Source organism: Macrobrachium nipponense, chromosome 28 (assembly GCF_015104395.2).
Source record: "Macrobrachium nipponense isolate FS-2020 chromosome 28, ASM1510439v2, whole genome shotgun sequence".
Classification (NCBI taxonomy): Eukaryota; Metazoa; Arthropoda; class Malacostraca; order Decapoda; family Palaemonidae; genus Macrobrachium; species Macrobrachium nipponense.
In genome coordinates, this window is record NC_087217.1 from 21,755,186 (window position 1) to 21,782,787 (window position 27,602).

General features: G+C 44.1%; 2 protein-coding genes across 2 annotated transcripts in view; both read right to left on the reverse strand.

Annotated features, from left to right (window-relative positions):
* The window catches only part of LOC135201121 (nuclear factor related to kappa-B-binding protein-like), a 50,495-nt gene extending 38,904 nt beyond the window's left edge, over positions 1 to 11,591 (reverse strand). The window contains exons 1-2 of the mRNA XM_064229997.1: positions 11,404 to 11,591; positions 10,474 to 10,768 (exon numbers count right to left, since the gene is read on the reverse strand). Coding sequence (XP_064086067.1) covers positions 10,474 to 10,768; positions 11,404 to 11,591 — 483 coding nt within the window. The remainder of the gene's footprint in view (positions 1 to 10,473; positions 10,769 to 11,403) is intronic.
* A 2,771-nt stretch (positions 11,592 to 14,362) lies between these two features.
* Positions 14,363 to 27,601, reverse strand: LOC135201122 (uncharacterized). Its single transcript, XM_064229998.1, has 5 exons — positions 27,388 to 27,601; positions 24,422 to 24,741; positions 23,692 to 23,830; positions 15,937 to 16,048; positions 14,363 to 14,534 (listed from the first exon to the last, which is right to left on the reverse strand). Exons 1-5 carry the CDS (start codon positions 27,473 to 27,475, stop codon positions 14,363 to 14,365), a joined length of 831 nt encoding a protein of 276 aa, XP_064086068.1. The 5' UTR covers positions 27,476 to 27,601.
* Position 27,602: the final 1 nt, after the last annotated feature.

A 27,602-nucleotide genomic window follows, 5' to 3' on the forward strand; every position in this document is an offset into this window, starting at 1 on the left:
ATTAGGCGAAGAGCGCCTATTAGGCGAAAAGCGTCTATCAGGCTCCTGGCGCCTGTCTAAAGCGAGAGCTGGCTGCCTGGCGAAAGAGCGCCTGTCATGCTGGAAGCGATTATCAGGCTCTTGCTCCTGCTGCGAGAGGAGAGCGAATCTCTGGCGACGAGCGCCTCAGGCGCAGAGCGTCTGACAGATTCCCGGCGCCTACTCGAGGAGAGCGAAAAATCGGGAGAAGAGCGCCTTGAAGGAGAAGAGCGCCTACCAGGCTCTTGGTGCTGCTAAGCGAAGGGCGGCTGACAGGAGAAGAGCGCCTGTCTACCAAAGGGCGTCTGGTCACAGAGAGCGAAAGCCTGAAGGAGAGCGGCTACCATGAGAAAAACGCCTACCAGGCTCCTGGCGTCTGCCAGCGGGAGAGATCCTGTCTCGGGACGAGCGCCTGTCAGGAGAGGCTCGTCTACGGGAAGCATGCCCCTTGTCCGACGGAGAAACGATGTCCGCAGGAGAGCGCCTCGTACTACGATCCACTCCTGGAGAGAGGGCAGTTACTGACGAATAGCGTAAGCCTGGAGAAGAGCGCCTGGACTTCTTTACCGGGAGCGAGACGTCCTTCCTACGACCAGCCTTCACAATCAAGGAGTCAGCCAGAGCCGTAATCTGCGCCTGCAGACTAGCCAACACACGTGTAGGAGACTTAACAAAGTCCTTCACGGGAGACGCAGCTCGATCCTTACTAGGAGAGCGAAACTCCAAAGAAATCCTCGGTTTCTTGACATCCAATCCAGGATTTTCCGAAAAAACTTCAGGGCTGGAGGGGAGCGCGGAAGAAGCCTGCCATGCTCTCTTCGACGGCCGAGAAGCTTCCGAGGAGCTCCAACCACGTTTGGGCGAAGGAGAAGGCGAAGACGAGAAGCATTGCCGTAAGACTTCTCTCTTGGCGCGATCCAAGGTAGCCTGGGATCGAACATCATGCGCTACCGAGGGGACGCCTGACCGGTGGGGGTTCTCCCTAACTTTCCTGCGGCTTTCGACTTTCCTCCTCCACTGGTCTGGTAGTCTGGAAGAGGTCTAGGCCTAGAAGCATTAGGGAGCCGATCAGACGCACCCTCCACTGCACTGGGATCACTGCACAAATTGCTATCACTCTTACCTTCTAGGACTTTAATTTTCAGCTCCATGCTGCGAATAGTGGCTCTCATAGTGTCCACTCCGAAGGCGCATCTTCGGGTTCGGTGCAGGAACGCAGGGGCTGAAACTGGTAAAGGCGCTACGTCTACAACAGGGTTATCAACTTCAAACTCGCTAGCGCGAGACCTACTAGAACTCCTAGATGCAAGCTTTCCTAACCTTGTCCTTTCTCAAGCTTTCTTACATAAGAAGAAAGCGCCTTCCATTCTTCTTCATTCAAATTACACATTCATTACAAGGGTTAATAAATGAGCAGTCATTCCCCCTACACCTCATGCATACTGTGTGAGGGTCTACCGCAGCTTTCGGTAGCCTCACCTTACAATCGGTAACAGAACAAACTCTTGAACATAGTTGATTTCTTAATTCCAAATCAGACATAATGAAATTCCAAGAATAATCAAAGAATAATCCAAAAATCCGGTCCACATCGCAAATGCCAAGCCAAGGAGCAGGTACTTCACAAAAGTCCGTTGAAACAATCCAGGGCGAAAACGAGTAATAATTCAAAATCGAGAGGTATCAACAACAGATGTAGTCAACACCGGCGACAGAAAAATTATGGCTGGAAAGGGGGATTGGTTCAGACACCTGCCACCCAGCGGCGGGTGGGGTAGATCACCTGACCTACCTGTCGCATTTGCCGCGAGTTTTGAATTCTGTCGTGACGTCAGAGACGTAAGCTAAGTATATATCTGGCAGGAAAGTTCATGTACAAAACTGACAATATCCTAATGACTAACTGAATGTGATTTTTACATTTTAAATAATCTTTTGCTAATATGAGAATGTCATCAAGATAGTTGAATATTAAGATGTTGTATGTAGTTCTAATATACTTGATCACCGTGTACATTATCTTTGAAAATATATAAGGAGCTGTCTTTAGTCCAAAGGGTACCACAGTCCATTTGAACTTTCTTTTACCTAGCTTGAAGGTTAGAAATTTCTGGCTACTTGTATGTAATGAATGTGCCATAAGCATCTTTTAAATCTAGTTTGCAGGCCCAAGAGTTTAGATGTAGATAGGGAATATTGTATTGGCCTTAAGCATGGTAAAGGAGGTTTTCTTATCATGGTGTTAAGCACCTTCATATCAAAGATTAGTCTTACTGTTCCATCTGTTTTTAATTTATAAAATATGTGGTTGGAAAGAAAAGTAAAAGGAAGTTCTGGGGATCTGCTCTATGACTCCTAGTTTAGCAGTCTGTCACATTCTCTTTCCATATTTTCCGCTTGTTAGTTGAATAAAATGTTATTGTCATGATACAATAAAGTTTTTTATGCAATACTACCTGGCAGATATATACTTAGCTATAGACTCCGTCGTCCCCGATAGAAATTCGAATTTCGCGGCACACTCTACAGGTAGGTCAGGTGATCTACCGCCCCGCCGCTGGTGGCGGAAGTAGGAATCATTCCCGTTTTCTAAGACAGATTTTCTCTTCCACCTGTCTCCTGAGGGGATCGGTCGGGTGGGCCATACACCGTATATATCTGCCAGGTAAGTATGCATAAAACTTTATTGTATCATGACAATAACATTTTTATGCATTCAACTTACCTGTCAGATATATACTTAGCTGATTGGCACCTTTGGCGGAGGGTAAGAGACAGCTAATCTACTGAAATAGACAAGGAAACAACATATGTTTGTAGGTAATAAAATTAAAAACCTTGATTCCTACCTGTGTTAGCGAAAGACTTCATGGCTACTGCCTAGGAGCCCGTATCGCTTCAAGAGCCTCAGCGAGGTAGTGACCTCATGCTAAGAGTTCTTGATGGTCTGTTACAGGGGTCTTACCCACTTACGCTTCAGAACCTTAGGATCTTTGTCAATGGGGTCCTATCCACTTACATGACAAAACACCTTGCCTATTGGCATGATCATAGAGCACGACACTAATCCCGATCACCTGATCCTTATTGGGGTTAGTACTACGATTGAAAGGAGTCATCCCCGAACATCCTTTCAAGCAACCCACAACTCAAAAACAATATTAAAACTAATTATTAAAATTATTAAAAACAAATTTTAATTTAAGGATCAGCGTCTGCTCCATTTCCCAGCATAGTATCCGCTGATACATAAGGTCCAAGAGAGAAACATTATCGTATGTTATTCTAACATCCTTTAAATAGTGGGATGCAAATACTGAATGCACCTCCAGTAAGTTGCTGCTAAAATGTTTCTCATGGACTATTCTTCGTAAAAGAAAGGGAAGTTGCCACAGCCCGTACTTCGTGAGCTTTAACTCTCAGCAGCTTTAACGAGTTCTCTGACAATTCCTATGAGCTTCGGTAATTACATTTCTGACAAAGAATGCCAGTGCGTTCTTGACATCTCTATTGGGGTTCTTACGAACACCAAAGACCTTGTTCGACATCCCTGAAGCTGTGTCTTCTTTTCTAAATAAAATTTTTAAGGTCCTGACTGGGCAAAGGGACCGATCCACTCTCTTCCTACCAGACCAGAGAAGAGAGTCCCTTGACTTCGAAACTTCTAGCCAAGGTTTAGAAGGGTTCTCATTCTTCGCTAGGAAAAGATCCTGGAAAGAAATGACAGCCGAGTCTTTTCTAAATCCCACCCGAGAGTCCAAAGCATGCAATTCACTGATCCTCTTAGCAGTTGCTAGAGCCAACAGGAATATGCATTTGCTAGTAAGATCTCTGAATGAGATTTTATCTATAGGTTCGAACCTGTCCGACATCAAGAACTTTAGGACCAACGTCCAGGTTCCAACTCGGGGGAATCGATGATCTCAATTTCTTAGTCTCGAAAGACCTGATGAGATCATGAAGATCCTTATTATCCTCGAGATTCAGCCCTCTGTTTTCTAAACACAGCTGAGAGCATGCTCCTATATCCCTTGATAGTTGATACGGCCAATTTTGGATTCTTCTCTTTAAGAAGAGGAGAAAATCCGCGATTTCGGTTACAGAGGTATTGGAAGAGGACAGCTTCTTCGACCTACACCATCTACGGAAAACTTCCCACTTCGATTGGTAGACCCGCAGGGTAGGAGGCTCTGCGGGCTCTAGCAATTGAAGTTGCCACTTTCTTTGAAAAGCCTCTCGCTCTGACCAGTCTTTCGATAGTCGAAAGGCAGTCAGGGAGAGACTTTGGATGTTTTGTGAACCTCTCGAGTGGGGTTGTCTGAGCAGATCTGTCCTGTCTGGTAGAGATCTGGGGAAGTCCACCGTCCATTCCAGTACCTCTGTGACCAGATTCGGGAAGGCCAAAAGGGAGCAATTAGAGTCATTCTCATTCCTTCCGATGCCACAAATTTCTTTACTACTTCCCCAGCACTTTGAATGGGGGAAAGGCGTATGCATCTATGCCTGACCAATCTATGAGGAAGGCATCGATCGCTGTGGCTCTGGGATCTTCTTCTAGCGAGCGAAAGTTGTCTATTTTCCTGAGAGGAACGTGGCAAACAGGTCGATCTGGGGTCTCCCCCGAGTGACCATATTGTCTGCAGACTTCTGAGTGGAGCATCCACCTCTGTCGGGAGAAACCTGGTTCTTTCTGCTCAACCTGTCTGCCCTTAGGTTTTTCACTCCTTGGAGGACAAACCTTGTACGCAGAATAATCCCCGCCCCGTTCCTCTGTCCAGGTTAATAGAGCTCTCGCTATTTTCGTTACAGAGAAAGAAAGATGAGTGCCCCCTTGATTCCGGATGTAAGCCAGAGCTGTGGTATTGTCGGAATTGACTTGAACTACCGCCTCTCTGACTTCCGCTTCGAAGTATTCCAGGGCTAGGATGAATTGCCAGGAGTTCCTTCGCATTGATGTGCAGAGTAGTTGTTGTCTGGTCCAAACACCTGCTATTTCCTTTGGACCCAGTGTTTGCTCCCCAACCTGTTTCCGAGGCATCGGAAAACAACACTCGGTGAGGGTTCCGAATCAAGAGGGACACCCCTTCGTTCCTTGTTAATGGGGTTAACCACCACTTTAGGTCTGATTTTATCCCTGTTGGATGGGAAAAAACGTCTGACAAGTCTCCTGTCTTTTGACTCCACATCCTCTTTAGATAAAATTGCAGAGGTCTGAGATATAATCTTCCCAGGGAAATGAACTGCTCTAACGAGGAAAGGGTGCCCAGCAAACTGAGCCATTCCCTCGCCGAGGTCCGTTCTTTCCCTAAGAAGTTCGAGATCTTTTCTAAGCCTCGAGTAATTCTGTCTTGAGATGGAAACGCCCGAAAACCCGAGAATCCATCTGTATCCCCAGATAGACTATGTTCTGTCTGGGGATCAATTGTGATTTCTCGAGGTTCACGAGCAGTCCCAGAGATTTTGTCAAGTTCAAAGTCTTCTCCAAGTCCTTCAAGCACTGAATTTCCGATTTTGCTCTTATTAGCCAATCGTCCAGATAAAGGGATATATTTATCCCCTCTAGATGTAGCCATCTCGCAACGTTCCTCATTAGCCTCGTGAACACTTGAGGGGCCGTTGAAAGGCCGAAGCATAGGGCTCTGAATTGGTATACTTTCCCCTGCATCATGAATCGGAGATATTTCTTCGATGATGGATGCAGGGGGACATGAAAGTATGCATCTTGTAGATCTAAGGAGACCATCCAATCTCCTGGACGAAGAGCCGCAAGAACCGATTTTGATGTTTCCATAGAGAACTTTGTGTTCTCCACAAATCGGTTTCAATGCGCTCACATCCAGGACCGGTCTCCACCCTCCCGAGGATTTCGGAACCAGAAAAAGACGGTTGTAGAATCCTCGGGAATGCGGATCCCGAACCACTTCGATGGCCTCCTTTTGCAACATCTGTTCTACCATTGCAATAATGCTTCTTTCTTGCAGGTCCCTGTATTGGGCCTGACAGTTCCCTCGGGTTCGTAGTCAAGGGAGGTCTGTCTCGAAAGGGGATCATATATCCCTTTGTTACCACGGAAAGGGACCAAATTTCTGCCTGTCTCCGAGCCCATTCTTCGAAAATTTCCGAAGTCCTGGCTCCTACCGGTGCTTGAAGGACTGTTGTCTCATTTAGCTCTCTTGATAGGTCTGAAGGAAGGCCTACCTCTCTTCTGCACTCCTCTCTTCTTAAAGAGGGTCTGGCCGAGGTACTTCCTCGAAAGGGCTGTTGAGGGGCCCGAGTCTCTCTCTTAATAGGACCCAAAGTCCTCGATTTCTTTGCAGATTGGGCCAAGAGATCTTGTGTGGCCTTTTCTGTCAGAGAATGAGAAATATCTTTTACAAGATTTGAAGGAAACAATTGGTCCGACAGAGGAGCATACAGAAGAGATGACCTCTGAGTAGGAGTAACTGCTTTCGCTCAGAAAAGAGCTAAATAAGACTCTCTTCTTCAGAATACCAGTTCCAAACAGAGAGGCCACCTCTCCTGATCCATCCTGAACCGCCTTGTCCATACATGAAAGAACACTATGAAGGACTCCTGGACTAAGAGATTCCTCCTCTTGTGTCTTTTTGGCCAACACCCCACAGGGACCAGTCAAGAAGTTAAAAACTTCTAAGACATTAAAACAATCCCTTGAGGAGATGGTCCATCTCCGAAGTCCCCCATGTGATCTTTGCTGATGACAAGGCTTGTCTCCTAGACGAATCTACCAGATTCGAAAAATCTGCTTCGGCAGTGGACGGGAGAGTTAGACCCCGTGGTTTGCCCGTCTCGTACCAAATTCCCTTCTTTCCTGATAGTCTGGAAGGAGGGCAGGTAAAGACTGTCTTCCCCGCCTTCTCCTGGATTCCAACCAATTTCCTACGAATCGGAGAGCCTTGTTCATGGAAATGGTTGGCTTCATTTTAATAAAAGATGATTGTTCGGGACCTTCGTGCTTGTAAACAAGGACCTTGGAGAAGGAGGAGCAGTAGGGCTTAAAGAGTCCCCAAACTCTTGAAGTAAGAGGGCTGCCAGCGTCTTGTAATCTGACAAACCGGAGCCGAGTGATCTTCCGAGTCCGAAACCTCTTCAAATCCAATTCCGAAGAGGATTGTTTATTTCCAATAGGAGGGACTGGCCTCTTGCAACATCCCACCCCACTCTCGCAAGAACGACGACCGCCTGTGCGATAACTTGCGTCCCTACGAGAGATAGGTTGATCCTGCAAAACGACCTTATCCTTCTCCTGGCAAGAGCGATGGCGCTTATGCGACAACCTTTCTCTAACCTGTCAGACGAAGGACGTCCTCTCCTATCACTTTCTCCGGAACGACCTATGTCCTGACAAGGAATACGGCCGCCTGTGCGACAACTAGAGTCCTTGTCAGGTAAAGGCTTATCCTTCCGAAAGCCAAACAAATCCTCCTGGCTTAATTGTCTTTTGGAAGAAGTCCGTCTCTCTTGTGGCTCATTGCGCCGGGTTGACGCTCGTGATTCCTTGCGCCAAACTGGCGCTTCTAGCGCATTTCGGCAGAGTGGCGCTTCTGGCTCATTTCGGAAGGGTGGCGCTTCTGGCGCATCTGGAGCCTCTGGCGCATTTTCGCCAGGCTGGTCGCTTGCTGGCGCATATGGCGCCTCTGGCGCTTCTTTGGGCGCATTTCGCCAGGTCTGGCTCTTCTTGGCGCGATATGGCGCATCTGGCACTTCTGGAGCATTTCGGCAGGGTGGCGGCTTCTGGCGCATCTGGCGCCTCTGGCGCTTCTGGCGCATTTCGCCAGGCTGGCTCTTCTGGCGCATATGGCGCTTCTGGCTCTTCTGACTCGTATGGAGTCTCAAACTCATCTGGCGCATCTGGTGCATTGCGCCAGGTTGGCGTTTTTGGCGCATTCTTCACACTCCTCCGAGTATAAGCCGAAACTTCCGTTTCTTTTTTCTTTCCCTTCGTCTTCTTTATAGGAAGGAAAGAGTCCTTTCTCCTGGGAGTTTCCTTAGTAAAAAAAAAACTCCTACTAAGGCTGAAAGTTGCTCCTGCACATTTAAGATAATTTTTGCAGCCGCACTCTCTTTTTCCTTCCCTGATTCAGGTGAGGCCATGTCTCGAAGCGGAAGGAAACTCCCGATTTCCGTTTAGGACCAATCTCCTTTTCTTCTTCTCACAAGGTGATAGATCGGAGAAAAGCTCAGGGCTTGAATCCAAAGTAGGAGCCTTCCAACTTCTCTTTAAGGGGCGTGACAGTTCATCAGAACTCCATCCCCTTGCCTTCGGTGAAGAATCTGACGAAGAAAAACACTTCCTTAGGATGCTTTTTCGATAGCGATCCTTTGCAGTTCGGGTCGTCACAGAATCTGCCGAGGGGACGCCTGATCGGTGGGGATTCTCCGTAACCTCCGTAAGGCTTTCGACATTCCTTCTCCTCTGGGCCTGTGAGCTTGGAAGAGGTCTAGGCCTGGGAGCGAGACAGAGCCGATCAGACGCACCCTCCACTGCACTAGGGACACTTAATTCACTATCACTGTGCTTACCTTTTAACGTCAGCATTTGACGTTCCATCCTTTGTAGCGCAGCTTTAAGATCTGCAATTTCCGTTGCCGGATTTGCAGTCTTAGTACTAGAGGAAGAAGATAGAGGTTTAGGGTTAGGTGTTAATTTAATAGGCTCGTTAGAGCGAGACCTACTTACGCTTCTGGAGGAAGCCTTCCTAGCCCTATCCATATCTAATTTCCTTAAATATGAATTTAAATTCTTCCATTCTTCCTCATTCATATTTACACATTCATCACAGGTGTTAGAAATTGAACATTCATTCCTTCTACACCCCTTACAAACTGTGTGAGGGTCTACCGAAGCTTTCGGTATCCTCACCATGCATCCCTCATTTACACACTGTCTTCTAACCGTAAAGCTAGAATCCGACATCATGAGAAATATCCAAAACCAAGTCCAAAAAACAGTCCACGAAAGAGTATGCCAAACCAAAGATCCAATACGTCACCAAAATAACCGGCTTAGAAGTCATAGCGATGAAAAAATACGAAATCCAAATCAGGAGTAACAACAACAATGTTGCTGTCACGGCCGATAGAGAAAATCTGTCTTAGAAAACGGGAATGATTCCTACTTCCGCCACCAGCGGCGGGGCGGTAGATCACCTGACCTACCTGTAGAGTGTGCCGCGAAATTCGAATTTCTATCGGGGACGACGGAGTCTATAGCTAAGTATATATCTGACGGGTAAGTTGATGCATAAAAATCTATCTTTACCTAACCTTTTTATGATCTCTGGGCTTTTAGTTTATTATTAAATGGAATTCTCACCCTTCATTGATAATTCCTACAAGCAAAAGAGGCATTAGGAAGCTTTCTCCAACTATCAATGTTCATTAGTAATGACTTACCTATCCTACTCGCTGGGGGGTGCTCTGGGAGTAGTTATTCATTGGGTTTGAGTCCAAAGGCAAGGTCTCTTGACTTTTATCCTTATTTATAGCATTAGGCCCAATGTCATGGTGGTCTGGTGCAGAGCAAAGCTCATTATTAACTGGTGCGGAGCAAAGCTCATTATTAACTGGTGCGGAGCAAAGCTCATTATTAATTTGTGCGGAGCAAAGCTCATTATCAACTGGTGTCGAGTGAACCTCGTTATCAACTGGTGCCGAGAAAACTCATGTTCTGGTGTGAGCAAAAAACATCTTGGTCTGGCGCTGAGTGAAGCTTATTGTGCTCTGGTGCATAAAAACTAGTGCTGAAAAAACCTCTCTTTGACCTGGTGTGGAGCAAGGCTCAATTTCTAGGAAAGAGAATGATTTATTTTTTTTATTTCCTTTCTCTGGCTCCTGAACTATTCGCTTGTCCATTTTGGACCTCCCCCCCTGTACCCACCTCTTCTAAGCGGCTGAGACTTGAATCTAAAGCTAGGGTTACCTTTGAGGAAACTGAACCTTCTTCCCTGAAATCGCCCCCAAAGTTGAATTTCCTACCCCTGAAGTTTGCTGCCCCTCCTCTGAGGAGGGGACCCTTACGAAGCAGGCAGCAATGGCTGTTTTTTGGTCTTCAGTTAAATTCCAAACTTCTTTGAATGTCTCCGCTTTGATTATGAGATCTCTTATCTCTTCCTTGATGGTTATCTAGGAAGTGCTCTACTTCTGAAATTCCTTATCAAATTTTGTATAAGGTCTATGCTCTTCCTTAGGGGACCAATAATAATCTTGGACAAGAACTCAATGTCATTTACTTTGGAGGGTACACTATGTGTGCCAGTGCTGCATGCCCTTGAAAGGCAGAAATACTATTCTTAATATTTTCTATGTCATAGAAAAATTTTCTCTTGTGGGTTGTCATCAAATATCTTACCTTCAGGCCGAGAAATTCAACTTTGGAGTATTTATTAATTTAAAAATAAAAAAGTCCTGAAAACCGCCTTGATTTTGACTACTTACAAAGAATTTATCAATGTTATCACTATGGCCTTCACTGAAAGTTAATGCTACTAGTGAGTTATTCAATTGAATTTTCCCTTCTCTATGAAAAGATGGTTCAGCTTTGAAATTGGTGGAAATATATGAAGGAATGGGTTTATGGAAGGTAAGAAGGTTGAAATCTTCATAATCACTTTCATCTTCATTATTATAAAAGGAAAAGAGGTCTAAATTTGCACTTTCAGGTAATTCAGGTGATCGTCTCGAGCGTTTAGTAGGAGGGGGAGCCTCATTCTTCTTAGCAGGTGAACCACTTCTGCCGAGTTGAATGTTTTTTATATCAGTGATTTATTTACCACCTTTAATTAAAGTTGTTTATTCACAGGTATCGTAAATATGGACAGCATGCGGACCTAGAAGGCTGAAGTCAAGCAAAGGGGTTCACGACTCAAATAGCCTTCTTAGGTTAATTCAGGGCCTTATTAAGTGACTATGTAAGGTATGTATCTGTTATTATTAACATAATCTAGACCTGCTTCCTATGTAACCCTTTGCAGATCGCCCCCCAGGGCCTAGGCTAGCATCGATAGGTTTAAAATGAGAAACGTGAACTCGAACAGCCTAACTTACCTGTGGCCTAGCCTACTACCTATTAAGCTACGTGGTTTTGATGTGTCAAGCAAGCAATTTGTATTTTATACCTAGTTATAATCTTATATATAAATTGGAGCATTTAGTTGGTTTTCTACTATTATTTCATGTAGTAATCATGCACATACTTTGCTTACGCTACTTACGCAGTTACGCTACGTTCGGAACTGGCTGCTCCAACCATTCAAAACAATAACAAACTTACATATGTGGGCCGCCATTTGCATTTGTGACGTCATAAGTCTAACTCCGCTGCTTTCCATATGCCGGTTTCGTTGTAAACAGAATTTAAAACCTTACCCTTTCTGAATAATTTTCATGAGAGTTTGATTCTGTTGGAGTAACATATTCACGATATCAGAATTTGAAGGCATTTCACTTCCTGCAGTCGATTGTGGACGTTTTTTGTTACGGTCTACATTCTCCTCTTCGCTGGAGTCGTCACTCAGCCGATGAACATCCACGTAGGAAAGAATTTGCCTCTTCATATTTTAGCAGTGGGCAGAGCGGGAGGGAAAAGAGAACCTTCTATGCCGAAGTCAACTTCAAAATGTGACTACTTTTGCCGAGTCAACCCGCTCGTCTCTGATAGCACCAGCCCAAGGGGCGTGGTTTAGCGCTCGCCGCTTTGGCCGCCCTCTTGGGGGGGTGTTCAGGGGGAGTGTGTAAGCTACCACTGGTGAGTCCGGAAGGTTGAAGCCTCCCTCTCCAGAACTCTGAATTCCTGAAGCAACAGGTCCGTTAACCTCTTGTATGAGGAAACAGAGGAATCTTTAGGGATTTCTTCTTCCGAGGGATCTTGTTCTTCTTCAGCCGAAGATCCTGTTCTTCTTCAGCCGAAGATCTTTCACGATCCTTACGAGGATAGGCAGTCTTGTCCTCAGCAGTGTCCATCTTTGGAAGAACGTCTGTAAGACGTCTGACATCTAACAGGGGAAGTCATAATTTCCGTTGAAAGTCTGCCTGCAAAATCCTTCTTGTCAGGATGAGGGCGTTCCCTAGGCTCTTGGCGCCTAACGAACGCAGGGCGAAAATCTGGCGAAAAGCGCCTACTAGGCGAAATGCGTCTATCAGGCTCATGGCGCCTGTCTAAAGGAGAGCGGCTGCCTAGCGAAGAGCGCCTGCCATGCGAGAAGCGCCTATCAGGCTCTTGGCGCCTGCTGTGAGGAGAGCGAATCTCTGGCAACAAGCACCTACAAGGTGAGAGGCGTCTGACAGCCTCCCGGCGCCTAATTCGAGGAGAGTGAAAATCAGGAGAAGAGCGCCTGGCAGGAGAAGCGCGTCTACCAGGCTCTTGGCGCCTGCTAAGCGAAGGGCGGTTGACAGGAGAAGAGCGCCTGCTAGGCGAACAGCGCCTGTCTGTTGAAGGGCGCCTGATCACAGGAGAGCGGAAGCCTGAAGGTGAGTGAGCGACTACCAGGAGAAAAACGCCTACCAGGCTTCTGGCGCCTGCCAAAAGGAGAGATCCTGTCTCGAGACGAGCGCCTGTTGGGGGAGGATCGTCTACGGGAAGCCTGCCCCTCGTCTGACGGAGAAACGATGCCCGCAGGAGAGCGCCTGTCCGTTGAAGAGCGCCTCGTACTACGATCCAATCCTGGAGAGAGGGCGGTTAACTGACGAATAGCGTAAAACTGGAGAAGAGTGCCGGTTACTGGCGAATTAGCGTTTTAAAACCTGGGAGAAGAAGTTGCCTGACTTCTTTACCGGAGTGGATACGTCCTTCCTACGACGAGAAGTCACAATCAAGGAGTCAGCCAGAGCCGTAATCTGCGCCTGCAGACTAGCCAAAATACGCGCAGGAGATTTCCCAAAGTCCTTAACGGGAGAAGCAGCTCGATCCTTACTAGGAGAACAAAACTCCAACGAAATCCTCGGTTTCTTCACTTCTAATCCAAGATCTTCCGAAAAAACTTCAGGGCTGGAGGGAAGAGCGGAAGAAGCCTGCCAGGCTCTCTTCGACAGCCGAGAAGCTTCCGAGGAGCTCCAACCACGCTTAGGCGAAGGAGAAGGCAAAGACGAGAAGCATTGCCGTAAGACTTCTCTCTTGGCGCTATCCAAGGTAGCCTGGGAGCGAACATCAGGCGCTACCGAGGGGACGCCTGACCGACGGGGGTTCTCCCTAGCCTTCCTGCGGCTTTCGACTTTCCTCCTCCACTGGGTCTGGGAGTCTGGAAGAGGTCTAGGCCTAGAAGCATTAGGGAGCCGATCAGACGCACCCTCCACTGCACTGGGATCACTGCACATATCACTATCACTCTTACCTTCTAGCGCTTTAATCTTCAACTCCATGCTGCGAATAGTGGCTCTCATAGTGTCCACTTCCAAAGGCGCATCTTCGGGTTCGATGCAGGGAGCAGGGGCTGAAACTGGTAAAGGAGCTACGTCTACAACAGGGTTATCAACTTCAAACTCGCTAGCACGAGACCTACTAGAACTCCTAGATGAAGCTTTCCTAACTTTGTCTTTTTCGAGCTTTCTTAAATAAGAAGAAAGCGCCTTCCATTCTTCTTCATTCAATATACCACATTCTCTACAAGGGTTAATAAATGAGCAGTCATTCCCCCTACACTTCATACATACTGTGTGAGGGTCTACCGCAGCTTTCGGTAGCCTCACCTTACAATCGCTAACAGAACAAACTCTGAACATAGCTGATTTCTTAATCTCTAAATCAGACATAATGAAATCCCAAGAACAATCTAAAGAATAATAAAAAAAACGGTCCACAAATCGCGAATGCCAAGCCAAAGAGCAGGTACTTCACCAAAAGTCCGATGAAACAATCCAGGGCAAAAACGAGTAAGAATCCAATATCGAGAGGTACCGACAACAGGTGTAGTCGACACCGGCGACAGAGAAAATATGACTGGAAAGGGGGATTGGTTGATACACCCGCCACCCAGCGGCGGGTAGGGTAGATCACCTGACCTACCTGTTGCGTTTGCCGCGAGTTTTGAATTCTGTCGTGACATCAGAGACGTAAGCTAAGCTAAGTATATATCTGACAGGAAAGTTCATGTACAAAACTTTTATTTTGTATCTCAAATGACTAAATGGTTAGCACTCTGTAGAAACAATGGTATTATGTATATGTTACATTTCTTGCTATCACACTACTACTTCTAGCATACATACTCAATATTCTAGCTTTCCCTTTTTCCAAAAAACTGCAATCATTTTAATACAATATGAACTAACACTAAATTTATTGAGGAAGCACTCAATAATATTATGAGGATATTACAGTAACAATGTTACCTTACCGTGTTTCCTCTGGAGTTTCACCTTTCATATGTTTAAGGTTATAAAATGTTGCTCTGGACTCATTACAGGGAATGAAATGAGCATCTCTGTAATCCTTAACAAATGTGTAGATGTCACTGGGAACTGTGAGTTCTACGCCATCAATCTTCACATCCTTTGTAGTGAGCCTGCATAAAAAAAGTAGCTTTATAAAACAAACTTATTTTTTCATACAAAACCATACTTCATGATGCACCTCACATTAGTGGTTGTGAATGTGTCCAGAAACACAAGCTTGTCTTCCAGACATAGAGCAATCATTCAAACACGAGTCCTGTGGATCCATAGGCAGGTATAAGCAATCATCCTCATAGTTTGTGTAGGTTGGATGGAAAATAACAATGGGTCTATGAAAAAAAGTTACCTAATTTTAAATGCTGAAGATGTATTTAGCCATGATAACTTATCATGCTGTTGCACCAGAATCACAATTTAGTAGGCAGGTAAAAAAGTTAACAGCTCCAGCTTTAATGTGGGTGTCAAATGGGTGTAATTTGTCACTTGAAGGAATACAAGACACAGGAGTAAAACAAGAAGGTACTGGTTAACTGCATACAAAGAAGACATAAACTAACCATGTTCCTTGAAGAGGAATAAGTGATGAATGAAGGATGTTTAAAATTATGTAATGATTCTGCTGCAATCAATGGCTGTAAATAGTACAATTCCACCCATCTGCAATGTACCTCCCTTCAGTAAAAATTAGTAAATATACACTGACACTGTCAGGTTCCTTCATTTAAAGTGAACTATCCTACTTATTTACCTAGCTTCATCTGTAAAATCTCTGGTATGAGTAACTGCCTGATAAAGCATATAAAATCAGACACTTGGAATACCTGTATTACATAGAAATATACTTGAAAAAGGAAGTACGTAGGTATGTACTGGTGTAAAAATAAGCCAATGATACTCAGGAGGATAGCCCTGACAAAACCTGTAATTAGCAAAAGATCATATTGGTACTGTCCCCAAAAAAGGTGGAAGAGAGTTGAGAATGGAAGTTATCAGTTATCAAAAGATAAAGATGTATGAAGCCTTTAGTTATGAATGAGATTACGTATTTATGTACTACGTACTGCAAATTATCAAAGACTGGCAAGCAAAATGCTGGGGATATAAATTCTTGAAGAGTTGTTTACAGTACTAAAAACAGATGAACTAAGATGGCATTGGTAAACAATGATGAGACCACAGGACAAATATGTAAACACGCTCTTCATTAGTCTGAAAGACAAACGACGGTGTATCTGGGAACATCTGTGGCCTCAAATGAGGAACAGTATGATGGAACTGTTATGAATCATTAAAGGTTTACCATAAATGTGAGATTCTGATTTAGTTAATGTATTTTATTGTAAGTTGGGCAATTTACTTTGCAAAGGCGATGGGAACAACAGGCATCTTTTGGAATTAGATACTGTACATGCATATGTAGAGGCTCAAAGCATTTCGGAACTGAATAAATCTCTATTAGAAAATTGGAAAACCAAATTAACAAAAATTCTATATCTTAATATCTCAGCTTACCTTTCATAAGCACGGTCAACTTTAATCTGGTCCCAGGCATCCTTTGTGATGTACTGTTTGACCTGAGCCATATTGTGAGGGGGTCCCGTTAGAGCATACTGCCGCAAATACCCTGCTGATAATGCAGAAACAACCACTAAGATTTTAGATGATCTTGCTTCATCTAAAATAACCTTAATTATGGTTTTACACTACATATGGAAAAAACCTATCACATTACTAATGTGCTTGTTGCACTAGCCTAAGCAGAAACACTTTATGTCAAGTGGTAATTAAAGCTGTTTGCAACAACTACTACTACTACTACTACTTATAATGTTCTTTACTAAGACCTGAGCCACATTTCTAGACTCACAAACAGATTGCACAAAAGATCTGTTCTTAATTATAAGTGGAACCAAGAGCAAGTGTGTGAAAGGTGGACAGTGACATAGCAAGAGATGAAATTATCATAACGATATTTTTCTGAATAATGGTCAGATTTCCCATGGTAGTGATTTTCACCCAGGATTTAATTGGAGACTAATTTCAATTGTTCTTTCCTCTGTAGGGCTTAGGAACTACATGATGGGTAGTGAGAGAAACATGGGAAGCCTCTTTGCCTCCTACTGTGATGAAGGTAATACTATCAATGATGGCTACATTTATGAAGAACTATGTCCATAAGAGAAGCTAATTTTCCTGATGGGATGCAGAAGTTCCAGCGGCAAACCACCATAGGCCAGACAAGATCTTTAATGAGAAGCTCTGTAAGGATGAAGAGTAGCCCAATTTGCTGTTTAGGCAAAGCACAGGATGAAAACTAAATAGGAGGAAGGGTTAGTGGCAGCAGAGGCAGCAGAACTACAGAATTATGCCACAAAGACACAGAGTAACAGAGGAAAATACCCTCCAAGAAAGATTATAAACAATGACTGTTTTCAATAAAGATGAGAACATGGCTAAAGATATTAAAGGGGCTCATAAGACAAAAATTTCTGTCTAAATATGTTATTGTTATAATACAATTAAGTTTGTTCATACTTACCTGGCAGATATATATAATTAGAGTGCCCACCCTCCTCCCCTCAGGAGACAAGGGTCATGAATAAATATGAATAGAAAATGGGAATGGTTCCTGATATCCGCCTCCCAGCGGCGGGAATGGGTACTACCACCTGGCCGCCCCACTACGTGTGCCGCGAGTTTTGAAATTCTGTCGGACGTCAGAAATACAGCTATATATATATCTGCCAGGTAAGTATGAACAAACTTAATTGTATTATAACAATAACATTTTGTTCATGAAACTTACCTGTCAGATATATATATAGCTGAATCACACCTTCGGATGGTGGGTAGAGACAGACTAGGATTTTTTAGGAAACTTAAATTAAAATAAAAGATTAACTTATTGGTTCCTTACCTGATAGCAAAGTAGACTATGTGATTACTGTCACCTAAAGCCTGCTTATGCTTTATCAGAGTTGCCATCCAGGTTGGAACCTTGGACCCTTTTAAGTGCTGGTGCCCTCTGGATGCTCTGTCAACGGGGACGTGACCACAATGTGACAAGACCATCTAGCCAAACATATGGCAGTAACACAGCAACCGACCACCACCTGACCAACTAACCAAAAAACCCCTGACATTAACACTAAGGAATGGGAGATTTTCACAGAAGATCTCACCATCAACCAAAAAACACAATAAACTAACCTAACTAAGCTAAGGGATAGGGAGAGAGCCACCTTCAGCCCCCAAAACTGTGTCTGCCGAAATGTAAGGTCCCAAAGAACTACAGTTCTCGTAAATCGTTCTCACATCCCGGAGGTAATGTGAGGCGAATACGGAATTGCTCCTCCAGAAGGTGCTATCAAGAATATCTCTGATAGACATATTCCTTTGGAAGGCAAGGAGAAGTAGCTACGGCTCTGACCTCGTGAGCTTTCACTTTAAAGAGGCTCATATCAGTCTTCTGGCAAGATGAATGAGCCTCTTTAATGACGTCCCTCAAGAAAAAAGCAACAGCATTCTTCGACAACGGCAAATCTGGTCTCTTCACCGAGCACCAGAGATTACCTGAGGGACCTCTTATCTCTTTAGTCCTATTCACATAGAACTTGAGAGCCCTGACAGGGCACAGGGCTCTCTCTGGTTCTTGACCCACGAGACTCGATATTCCTTTGATTTCAAAGCTCTTTGGCCAAGGATTAGACGGGTTCTCGTTCTTAGCCAAGAAAGAAGGGTTCAACGAGCAGACAGCGCTGTCTCCCTTGAAACCCACTAGGCTACTGAACGCTTGGATTTCACTAACTCTCTTCGCCGTCGCCAGAGAAGCTAGGAAAAGCGTTTTTCTCGTTAAGTCCCTTAGAGAAGCTTCATGGAGAGGCTCAAAGGGACTTAGCATCAGATGTTTCAACACCACATCTAGATTCCATGAGGCGGTCTTGCTTGTGGAATTTTGGTGGTTTCGAACGACCTTAAGAGATCGTGCAGATCCTTATTGTCGGAGAGGTCCATTCCTCTGTGGCGAAAAACGGCAGACAACATACTCCTATAACCCTTGATTGTAGGAACTGCCAATTTCTGCACTTTCTTAGATAGAGTAAGAAATCTGCTATCTGATTCACAGAGGTCGTGGAAGAGGAAATTCCTTCCTTCTTGCACCATGCCCTGAAGGAGGACCACTTAGACTGGTAGACAGCTCTTGAAGAGGCCTCTTCGAGCATTAGCGATTGCTCTCGCAGCTGCCTTTGAAAAGCCTCTCGCTCTGGCCAACTTTTCGATAGTCTGAACGCAGTCAGAGCCAGAGCGGAGAGGTTTGGTGAAACCTTTTGAAGTGAGGCTGTCTGAGTAGATCTCCTCAGGGCAACGTTGGGAAGTCCATAAGGAACGTCATGACCTCTGTGAACCACTCTCTTGCTGGCCACATTGGGGCAATCAGAGTCAACCTTGTCCCTTCTGAAGCTGCGAACTTCCTCATTACGTCCCCATGATCTTGAATGGGGGAAAGGCGTAAAGATCCAGGTCTGTCCAGTTCCAGAGCAACGCGTCCACTGCAATTGCCCCTGGGTCCAGAACCGGGGAGCAATACAGAGGAAGCCTCTTCGTCCTTGATGTAGCGAACAGGTCTACTAGAGGACGTTCCCCACAATCTCCATTAATTGTTGACAGACGTCCTGTGCAAGGTCCATTCTGTTGGTAGAATCTGATTTCGGCGGCTGAGAAGGTCCGCCCTGACATTCTGAACCCCTGCCACGAATCTTGTCAGGATCTTGATGCGCCTTGCGTCTGCCCATAGCAGAACTTCCTTCGCCAGGAGAAAAAGGGATCTGGAGCGAGTTCCTCCCTGATTCTTTAGATACGCAAGGGCTGTGGTACTGTCTGAGTTGACTTGAACAACCTTGCTTGACAGTTTTTCTTCGAAGAACTGCAGCGACAGGAATATCGCTGCCAGTTCCTTTACCTTGATGTGCCAGGCTACCTGTTCCCCTCTCCAGGAGCCTGACACTTCCTCCCCCCCTAGTGTTGCTCCCCAACCGGAAATGGAAGCGTCTGAGAACAACACTAGGTCGGGGCTCAGAAGATTTAAGGAGAAGCCCTCTCGTAACTCTGAGGGTCGAGCCACCATCTTAAGTGGACTTTTACCTTGTTGGAGATCCTTAGGATCGCATTCAGGTCCTCTTTCGACGTCCATTCTTCCGCAAGGAAAAATTGAAGAGGCCTGAGGTGCAGTCTTCCCAGCGAGACAAACTTTTTCTAGCGAGGAAATGGTGCCCAGCAGACTCATCCACTCCCTCACCGAACAAGCTTCTCTCTCTAGGAAGGCTGCGACTTTCTCTAACCCCAGTCGCTGACGTTCCTGGGATGGAAACGCCTGAAAAGCCACTGAATCCATCTGAATCCCCAGATACACGATGGACTGTGTCGGGGTCAGATGCGACTTTTCGGAGTTGACCAAAAGACCCAGAGACTTTGCTAGGGCTAACGTAAACTGAAGGTCCTTCAGACACTTCTGCCTCGACGACGCTCTGATCAGCCAATCGTCGAGGTAGAGGGATATCCTGATTCCTGACGAATGGAGCCACTTCGCTACATTCCTCATAATCATTGTGAAAAACCATCGGGGCCGTGCTGAGACCGAAACAAAGGGCTCTGAACTGCCAAACCCTGTTGTCCAAGACGAATCTCAGGTACTTCCTTGAAAGAGGGTGGACTGGGACGTGGAAGTACGCGTCCTGCAGGTCCAGAGACACCATCCAGTCGCCAGGTCTCAAGGCTCCCAGCACCGACTGAGGCATCTCCATTTTGAACTTGATCTTTTCTACAAAAAGATTGAGCCTGCTCACATCCAGGACCGGGCGCCAACCTGACGACTGCTTCAGCACTAGGAAAATCCTGTTGTAGAAGCCCGGTGACTCTAGGTCCAAGACTTGTTCCACCGCTCTTTTTTCGACCATCTGGTCTAACAGATCGAAAAGAACACTTTTCTTCTCTCCCTGATAAGATGGAGAGAGGTCTCTGGGAGTTGATGTTAAAGGAGGAGGATGTAAAAAGGGGATCTTGTACCCCCGCTCTACTATCTTGAGGGTCCAAGGATCCGCCCCTCTCTGCCTCCAAGCCTCCGCAAAGAATTCCAGTCTGGCCCCGACTGGCGTCTGAAGGACGAGATCTTCATTTGCTGGTTTTGGGTTTGAATGAAGCTCTTCCTCTCGAAAACCCTCTCCCTCGAGGAGCTGCTCTTGAGGGGGGTGCCCCGCGAAAGGGTTTGACTTTCTTCGGGGGTTTGCTGAATGTCGAAGTGGAAGGAGCTGCTGGACGTCTTGAAGACTGAACCAAGAGGTCCTGGGTCGCCTTTTCTTGCAAACTCTGTGCAAGATCCTTTACCATAGCCTGGGGGAAGAGATGGTCCAAAAGAGGCGCAAAGAGCAATTCCGCTTTCTGAGCGGGAGATACCGACTTAGCGGTAAAATTGCAAAGCAGTGCTCTTTTCTTCAGGAAGGCAGTTCCAAAATGAGAAACTAGCTCCTCCGAACCATCCCTGACGGCCTTGTCCATACATGACAACACGCTGGACAGCTCCCCCAGACTGAGAGAATCAGGACTCCTAGACTGAAGGTCTAAAACTCCCAGACACCAATCTAGGAAATTAAAAACATTAAGGGTACGAAGCAGTCCCTTCAAGTGGTGGTCAGTCTCCACCGGAGTCCAGGACACCTTAGCAGACGATAAGAGAGACCTCCTCTGAGCGTCCACTAAACTGGAGAAGTCACCCAGAGCGGACGAAGGAACCTTTACTCCCACATCCTCCTTGGTCTCATCCAACAACTCCTCCTTTCCCGGCGAGTCTAGAGGGTGGATGGGCGAAAGTGGTCTTGCCCTGATCCTTTCCTTCTGGGACATAAAGTCTTGAAGCTTCTTAAACGCCCTCTTGGCGACAGCGATGCTTCATTTCGACAAATTCAGGGGTCTTAACGGTCTTGGAAGACGAAAGTTGAGAGGGAGGAGACCTAGGGGCTGCCGGCTGAATATCCCCGAAGGCTGAACGTAACGCCTAACAAGAACCCTTTGTAGTTCCGAGACAGCTGAAGCTACCGGCTGTTCTTCTTCGACGGAACTCCCTGGACTACTAAGCTCCCCTTCCTCCCTAAGAGGAACTGGAGAACGCCCATCAGGAGAGGGAGTACGTCCAGCAGTCTCAATCCTGAAAACAATGACTTCCGTTGGTTGGAAGTATCCGCTACAGGTACGGAATCGGCCTTACGTCGATCTTTAGAGGTACGGACATCTTGCGAAAGAGGAGCGTCCTTAGAAGCAACGTGAACTGTCTTAACAGAAACGTCTCTACGAGAGGAAGCGCGAGCTTCCTGACGAGAGGCGCCAAAAGCGTCCTGCTTTGCGTCCTCAAAAGCGTCCTGCTTCATACGGCGAGCGTCCTGCGGAGCGTCTCAAAGGCGTCCTCAAAGGCTCCTGCTATAACTCGAAGCGTCCTGCTTCGAACGCCGAGCGTCCTGCCGAGCGTCCTCAAAAGTGTCTTGAGAGAGCGCAAAGCGTCCTGTCTAGAACGCCAGAGCTCCTGCCGAGCGTCCTCAACCGCTACCTGCCGAGAGCGCAAAGCGTCCTGCTTCGAACGCCGAGCGTCCTGACGAGCGTCCTCTCCTGAGAGAGTAAAAGATCTGCTAGGAGAACGAGAACGTTGACGATCCGGAGGAGGAGAGAGGAGACATAGGACGTGAAGCGTCCTCAAAGCGAAAGGTCCTTTTCAACGGACGCGAGTCTCTCCGAGCGCTCCACCCCTTGCGCGGGGAGGACGCTTCGGAGGACGAAAAGCAATCTTTCAGGACACGCGCTCGTGCGCGCTCCTTGGCAGCCTGGGATTTAGCAACAAGGCCTGCCGAAGGGACGCCAGATCGTGGGGAAGGCACCCGTAACCCTCTTGCGGCTTTCGACATACCCACTCCCTGAGTCCTGGGAGTCCGATAGAGGTCTAGGCCTAGAGGCATTATGGGGCCGATCTGACGCCCCCTCCACAACACTAGGGGCACTAACACAAACTTTCACAGGGCCGGTTTCTAGGGCCAATACTTTAGATTCGAGAGCACGAATAGACTCCAGAATCAGAGAAAGGGTGTTACCTTCTCCAGACACAGCACTGGGGCCCGAAGGCAACAAAACAGGATTAGGTTGAGCAAAATCTACTGGTGTTAGAGGAGGAATGAAATTTACTATCCTTACCTTTAGTAGAACTGCCCTTGGAGGAAGACCTCCTGACTCTATCGCGCTCCAATTTACGTCGATAGGTCTCATACATCTTCCATTTATCATCATCCAAATCCTTACATTCATTGCACCGATCATCAACCACGCAAACATGCCCCTGCAATCCATACACTGTGTGAGGATCAACTGAAGGTTTAAGAAGCCTCACCTTACATTCACTCCTCACACACACTCTGAAACTTCCAGTACTTGATCCAGACATCATGTAACCCAGAAAAGCCAATCAAAATCAAAAACCAATCCACTATTACGCGTGCCAATCCAACAATCCAGAAGTCGATACCAAAAGTCAATCCAGATAATATTAAGCGAGATAATCAAAAAATCCTAGACGGACGTACTGTAAACGTTGTTTGCAGCACCGGCGACAGAAAAAATATGAATAGAAAATGGGAATGGTTCCTGATATCCGCCTCCCAGCGGCGGGAATGGGTACTACCACCTGGCCGCCCCACTACGTGTGCCGCGAGTTTTGAAATTCTGTCGGACGTCAGAAATACAGCTATATATATATCTGACAGGTAAGTTTCATGAACAAAACTTATTTTCCAGTTTGAAGGTGAAGCTATGTTCATCCACACAAGGTACGTGAGTTGTGAAAAATGCCCAAAATTTGCTGAAGAACAACAGTGAAATATTTCCTTGAAAACTGAGGACACAGAAAAGGAGGAGCTATACAGAAGTGACAACTTTCGACATTAGGTTAACATGGATACATTTAGAATTGGGACTAGGGTTTCACCAACTGGGCAGGTATTATCTACAGACTACTACGTACTCTGCTTTCAACCAGCAATTCTACATTCTGCTTCTCCACATAAACAACAAAAAGGCAAAAGCTACCAGAAGAGTAACAGAATACATACAGTAAATACATAAACATGGAACTCAGAAGTTTTTAACAATACGTTAGTAGTTTGGTGGTAGTAATAGCTGTAACATTAGTAATATATTTCATCACAATAAAAAAAGTATATAATATATAAATAATACCTGCTGAATTGACATCAAGCACTGTCAAATGTAGAGGCGATCCATAACGGAATAAGAACACGTGTGAACGTTTTCCATCTGATGTGCTGAACAAGGTAACAGTGAAACCAAGCTGTGCCAACCGAGAGAGAAACGCTGGCTGAAAAAAAAAAGTTAAAATACCTCAATATACAATCTAAAAGAATACTATTATCACAATGAATGAATACTATTCTATACACTAAATAAAAACAATGAAAAATCTTGATGATGGGATCAAATCCTGTAACCAAGATTTGAATTTTGTTAGCATTATATATTCCATCTTCCTTAATATTTGGCATTTTATTGAAAACAATGCAAATTTTCTTATGATTTTTAATACTCTGTGAGAAAATAATGTCAGTAGTACATACTCAATTTCAGCCTAAAATGTCCAACAATAATACTGCCTATGACTGTTACAAGAATAGCTACTAGTTACTATCTTGTCTTTTCATAACTCAGTACACTATCTCAGGTTGTAAAATGTTCCACTTTAAGGCTGCTACTTTGAAATGTATGTGATGAATTTACACTTACTCAGTCCCACTAAATCATAGTTGCAAATGGCATAAGACTTTATTTTCATACCATTATCAGCAATTTCTACTGCATGCACAGTACTATTTGAACATAGGAAACAAAATTTCCTTCATGAGTTACAAGGAATAATGCATCTTTAACAGTCATTCTATGGTAGTGTAAATACCTTGTCTCTAAGCTGTGCAGAAGTAACAGCAAATGTCAGAGGTCCTATGACATGGCACAAAAAGATGCAGACTCCTGGAACTGCTACATCAGAATTGCCATGCCAGGCTTCTAAGATGACTGGATCAAAAAGAATTGTTGTCACTTTTGCATCTTTTGAAGCCTGAATAAGCTGCCGAACATCATCAATATCAAGAGATCTCTTGAAATTAGTACTGTTTGATGAAAGCCAAAAGTGAAGATAAAGCTGATCTAAGAGAACAAACCCAAAGACAATTCCCAGAATCAGAGCCAATTTCTTCTTTTTGATCATTCTCAAGTCTGAAAAAAGAAGAAAACATGGTTGGAATTATAATAAATTTCAGTTCTATGAATCACAAACAGAAATGTTTATTTAAAAATAATTTCTACTATGAGCATTCATAAATTCTCATTTTACAAGTATTTGTTGACATATCTAAGACTTTGGACTTGTAGGAAAATAAATGTCAATATGTTCCCCTTTATCAACCTTTCTGTAAGTTTAGAATCCTATGATAGTTAAAATTAAGTGATAGCCAGGCACAATTTACAATAGATGCATGTAAATATGGTAAATCAAATTTAATTCATATAATTTAGTCTCGCACAACATTCTTAAAAATGAAAGACAGCCTAATGAACTTCATAAGTTAATGACCCATATTACTTGTTAACTGCAGTATGTATTTCACTACTTAGGATTGCATAATGCCTATGTATAAGCAAAACTGCAAAAATTAACATCGATCATCCCTTGGTGAAACTGATTTTCAAGTTAGGAAGGCTTTAGACAAGTATATATTGACTCAATATTCTGTTTATCTTAAATTCCACCACCCTTTTATTCATTAGTTAATTTCTCAAACAAAAACAATAGGTAGTACAAAAGCCTAAGTAAGTTTTAGATGCATCCTCCATCAATCAAAAGATAAGAAAATATAAAAAATACTACCTACTTCAATAAAATAGTGTGGTATGGCAGTGTTACTTAAACATAGGCTAATTTCATTCCCCTCAACCTGAAGGCCTATTTCCCTCTACTTTGTTCATGGCCTACTTCTCCCTTTTGGACAGTAGTTTCCAACTGAGGTTCCCTGTATTTTTCCGTTGTAAAAGTATGGGAAACAAAAAAAGTTTAGTCAGAAAATTTTACTATAAATTCTAGTTCATGAGGTAGCTACTAAAACTGTCTAGAAAAGCATAAACTGCCATAGTCTACCCTTGCCAGGAAGAGTTACATAGGCTAAATTACCCTTTTTCACTTGAAATTATATTATTCCTAAGTTTTAATGTTAGTAACTGTGGGCATTTCTGACATGTTTTGCTAGTAGCACCTGACCTAACCAACCACGCCTAACCTCACCTAGGGTACAGGATCCTTACTCAAATGCAGAATAATAGCTAGTAGTTTGAAACCCTTCCTAAAACTTAAGCTGAATGGGAGCTGGGATATTAATAGAATTAGGGTCCTCGTACCTATTTTAGCTTAGTACTCGTTTAGTGTTTCCCCCCAAATCCTTAAATAAATCCGGCTTTCCCACTTTGCCCCCCAAAACTGTATAGCCTAATACCTATACCTAGGTATGGGTAGGGACCACTACCTCCAAAAGTACTACTCTTTTGCTACCGAAAAAAACAAATGTCAGAAATGTTCAAAACACATTCTAACAAAATAAAATTAAACATAGGAAAATTGATAGTACCTAGTAGCTAGGCTAGTCCTATTTTCAAATTCAAAATGCAATATGTATAGTGGTTACTACAGGCTAATGCTGCACATAAATATAAATTAAATATTCATTTAAGTAACTTCAAGAGATCTGAGTTAATAAATGGGGAAAGGTAATTCGAGATACATTGCGACCAACTGATTAATTCAGTTGACACTTTATAGTGACATACAATCCTTACATTAATTGAAGCAACGAACGCCTAATTTGACATCCAGGTGCGGTATCGTCTGCTGGTGTAAACAGTCAAGTTAAAGTCAAAGATAATGTTTAATTTCAGTAATTTATAAACTCTAAAATTATCAATTTTCTCAACGAATTTTCATTTAATAGCATAAATCAAATATACTAAAATAACATTATTGCGTCTATAAATTAGAAAAAAACACAACATGATAGGATCTATCCTTTTATTTTCTAAAATGAAAATATTTCGCATTAATTTCTTAAACAGTAATATTTAAAATATTTCAAAATATTTTTATAGCATATTCATACCAAAACGTTATAAAAATGTTATTTGATGATTAATGTGGATTTCTATGAAGAGTTTTGTGAGCTTGTAACATATCATCAAGATGATGTTGGGTGCGTTTATAGCATGCATATTTTACGTTTACGCCAAGCTTTCGTGTGTTTTTCAGTTTGCTGTTGTTGTTATATCTAAAATTATATTAACACCAAATGAAAGCACGTGGAGAATATACGCGAATTTGTAAAAGAATATTTTCAAGCAATGTTATTTTATGTGTGTGTTTTATGCTAATGAATAAAATTCTACATTTCTTATCGATATGGAATATTGTTGTCGTTACCAGTAGAAAAAGGAATAAAAAACTTGTCAAAAGAAACAAAACATATATTAGGAAAATATCTATTCAAAAACAGCTTTTGATTTAATTCAGAGGATGAAGTATTTTCGTCGTTTTGTACGGTAAAGTAAGTAAAGCTTACTAATTACTGTTTTTTCTGGGGTCCCAATCCATATAAGGTATTCTGGGATGTTTTTCTTTTGTCATAAGGCGTAGTCCGTGTTAATAATAAGATCTACACGGTTATAGCACTAAAAATGTCTTTAATATTTTCTTTAACTGCTTGATATTTTCAGTTTATCAAAGGGAACTTGAAAAATCTGTCAAAAATAATCTTTAAAGCAACAGTTTATGTACCATTTAGTGCATGAAATTTTTACTATTTTTATCAAAATGAAAGTCACCTTGGTCCCGCTCGCAAACGCTCGTGATCGCGTGCACGCGTTGTGTTGGCGGACGTTCATCATGGCTGACAGCTGGGAACTCGCTCATTGGCTGAATTTTCCATCCGCAAGTCCGGCCCGAGGTGAATGGCGGTTCCTCCCATCTTTATACCCTTGCCAGGGAAGCTGCCACTCGAAAAATCGGACTTTGTTGTGCGTTAACTTCCAGATATAGT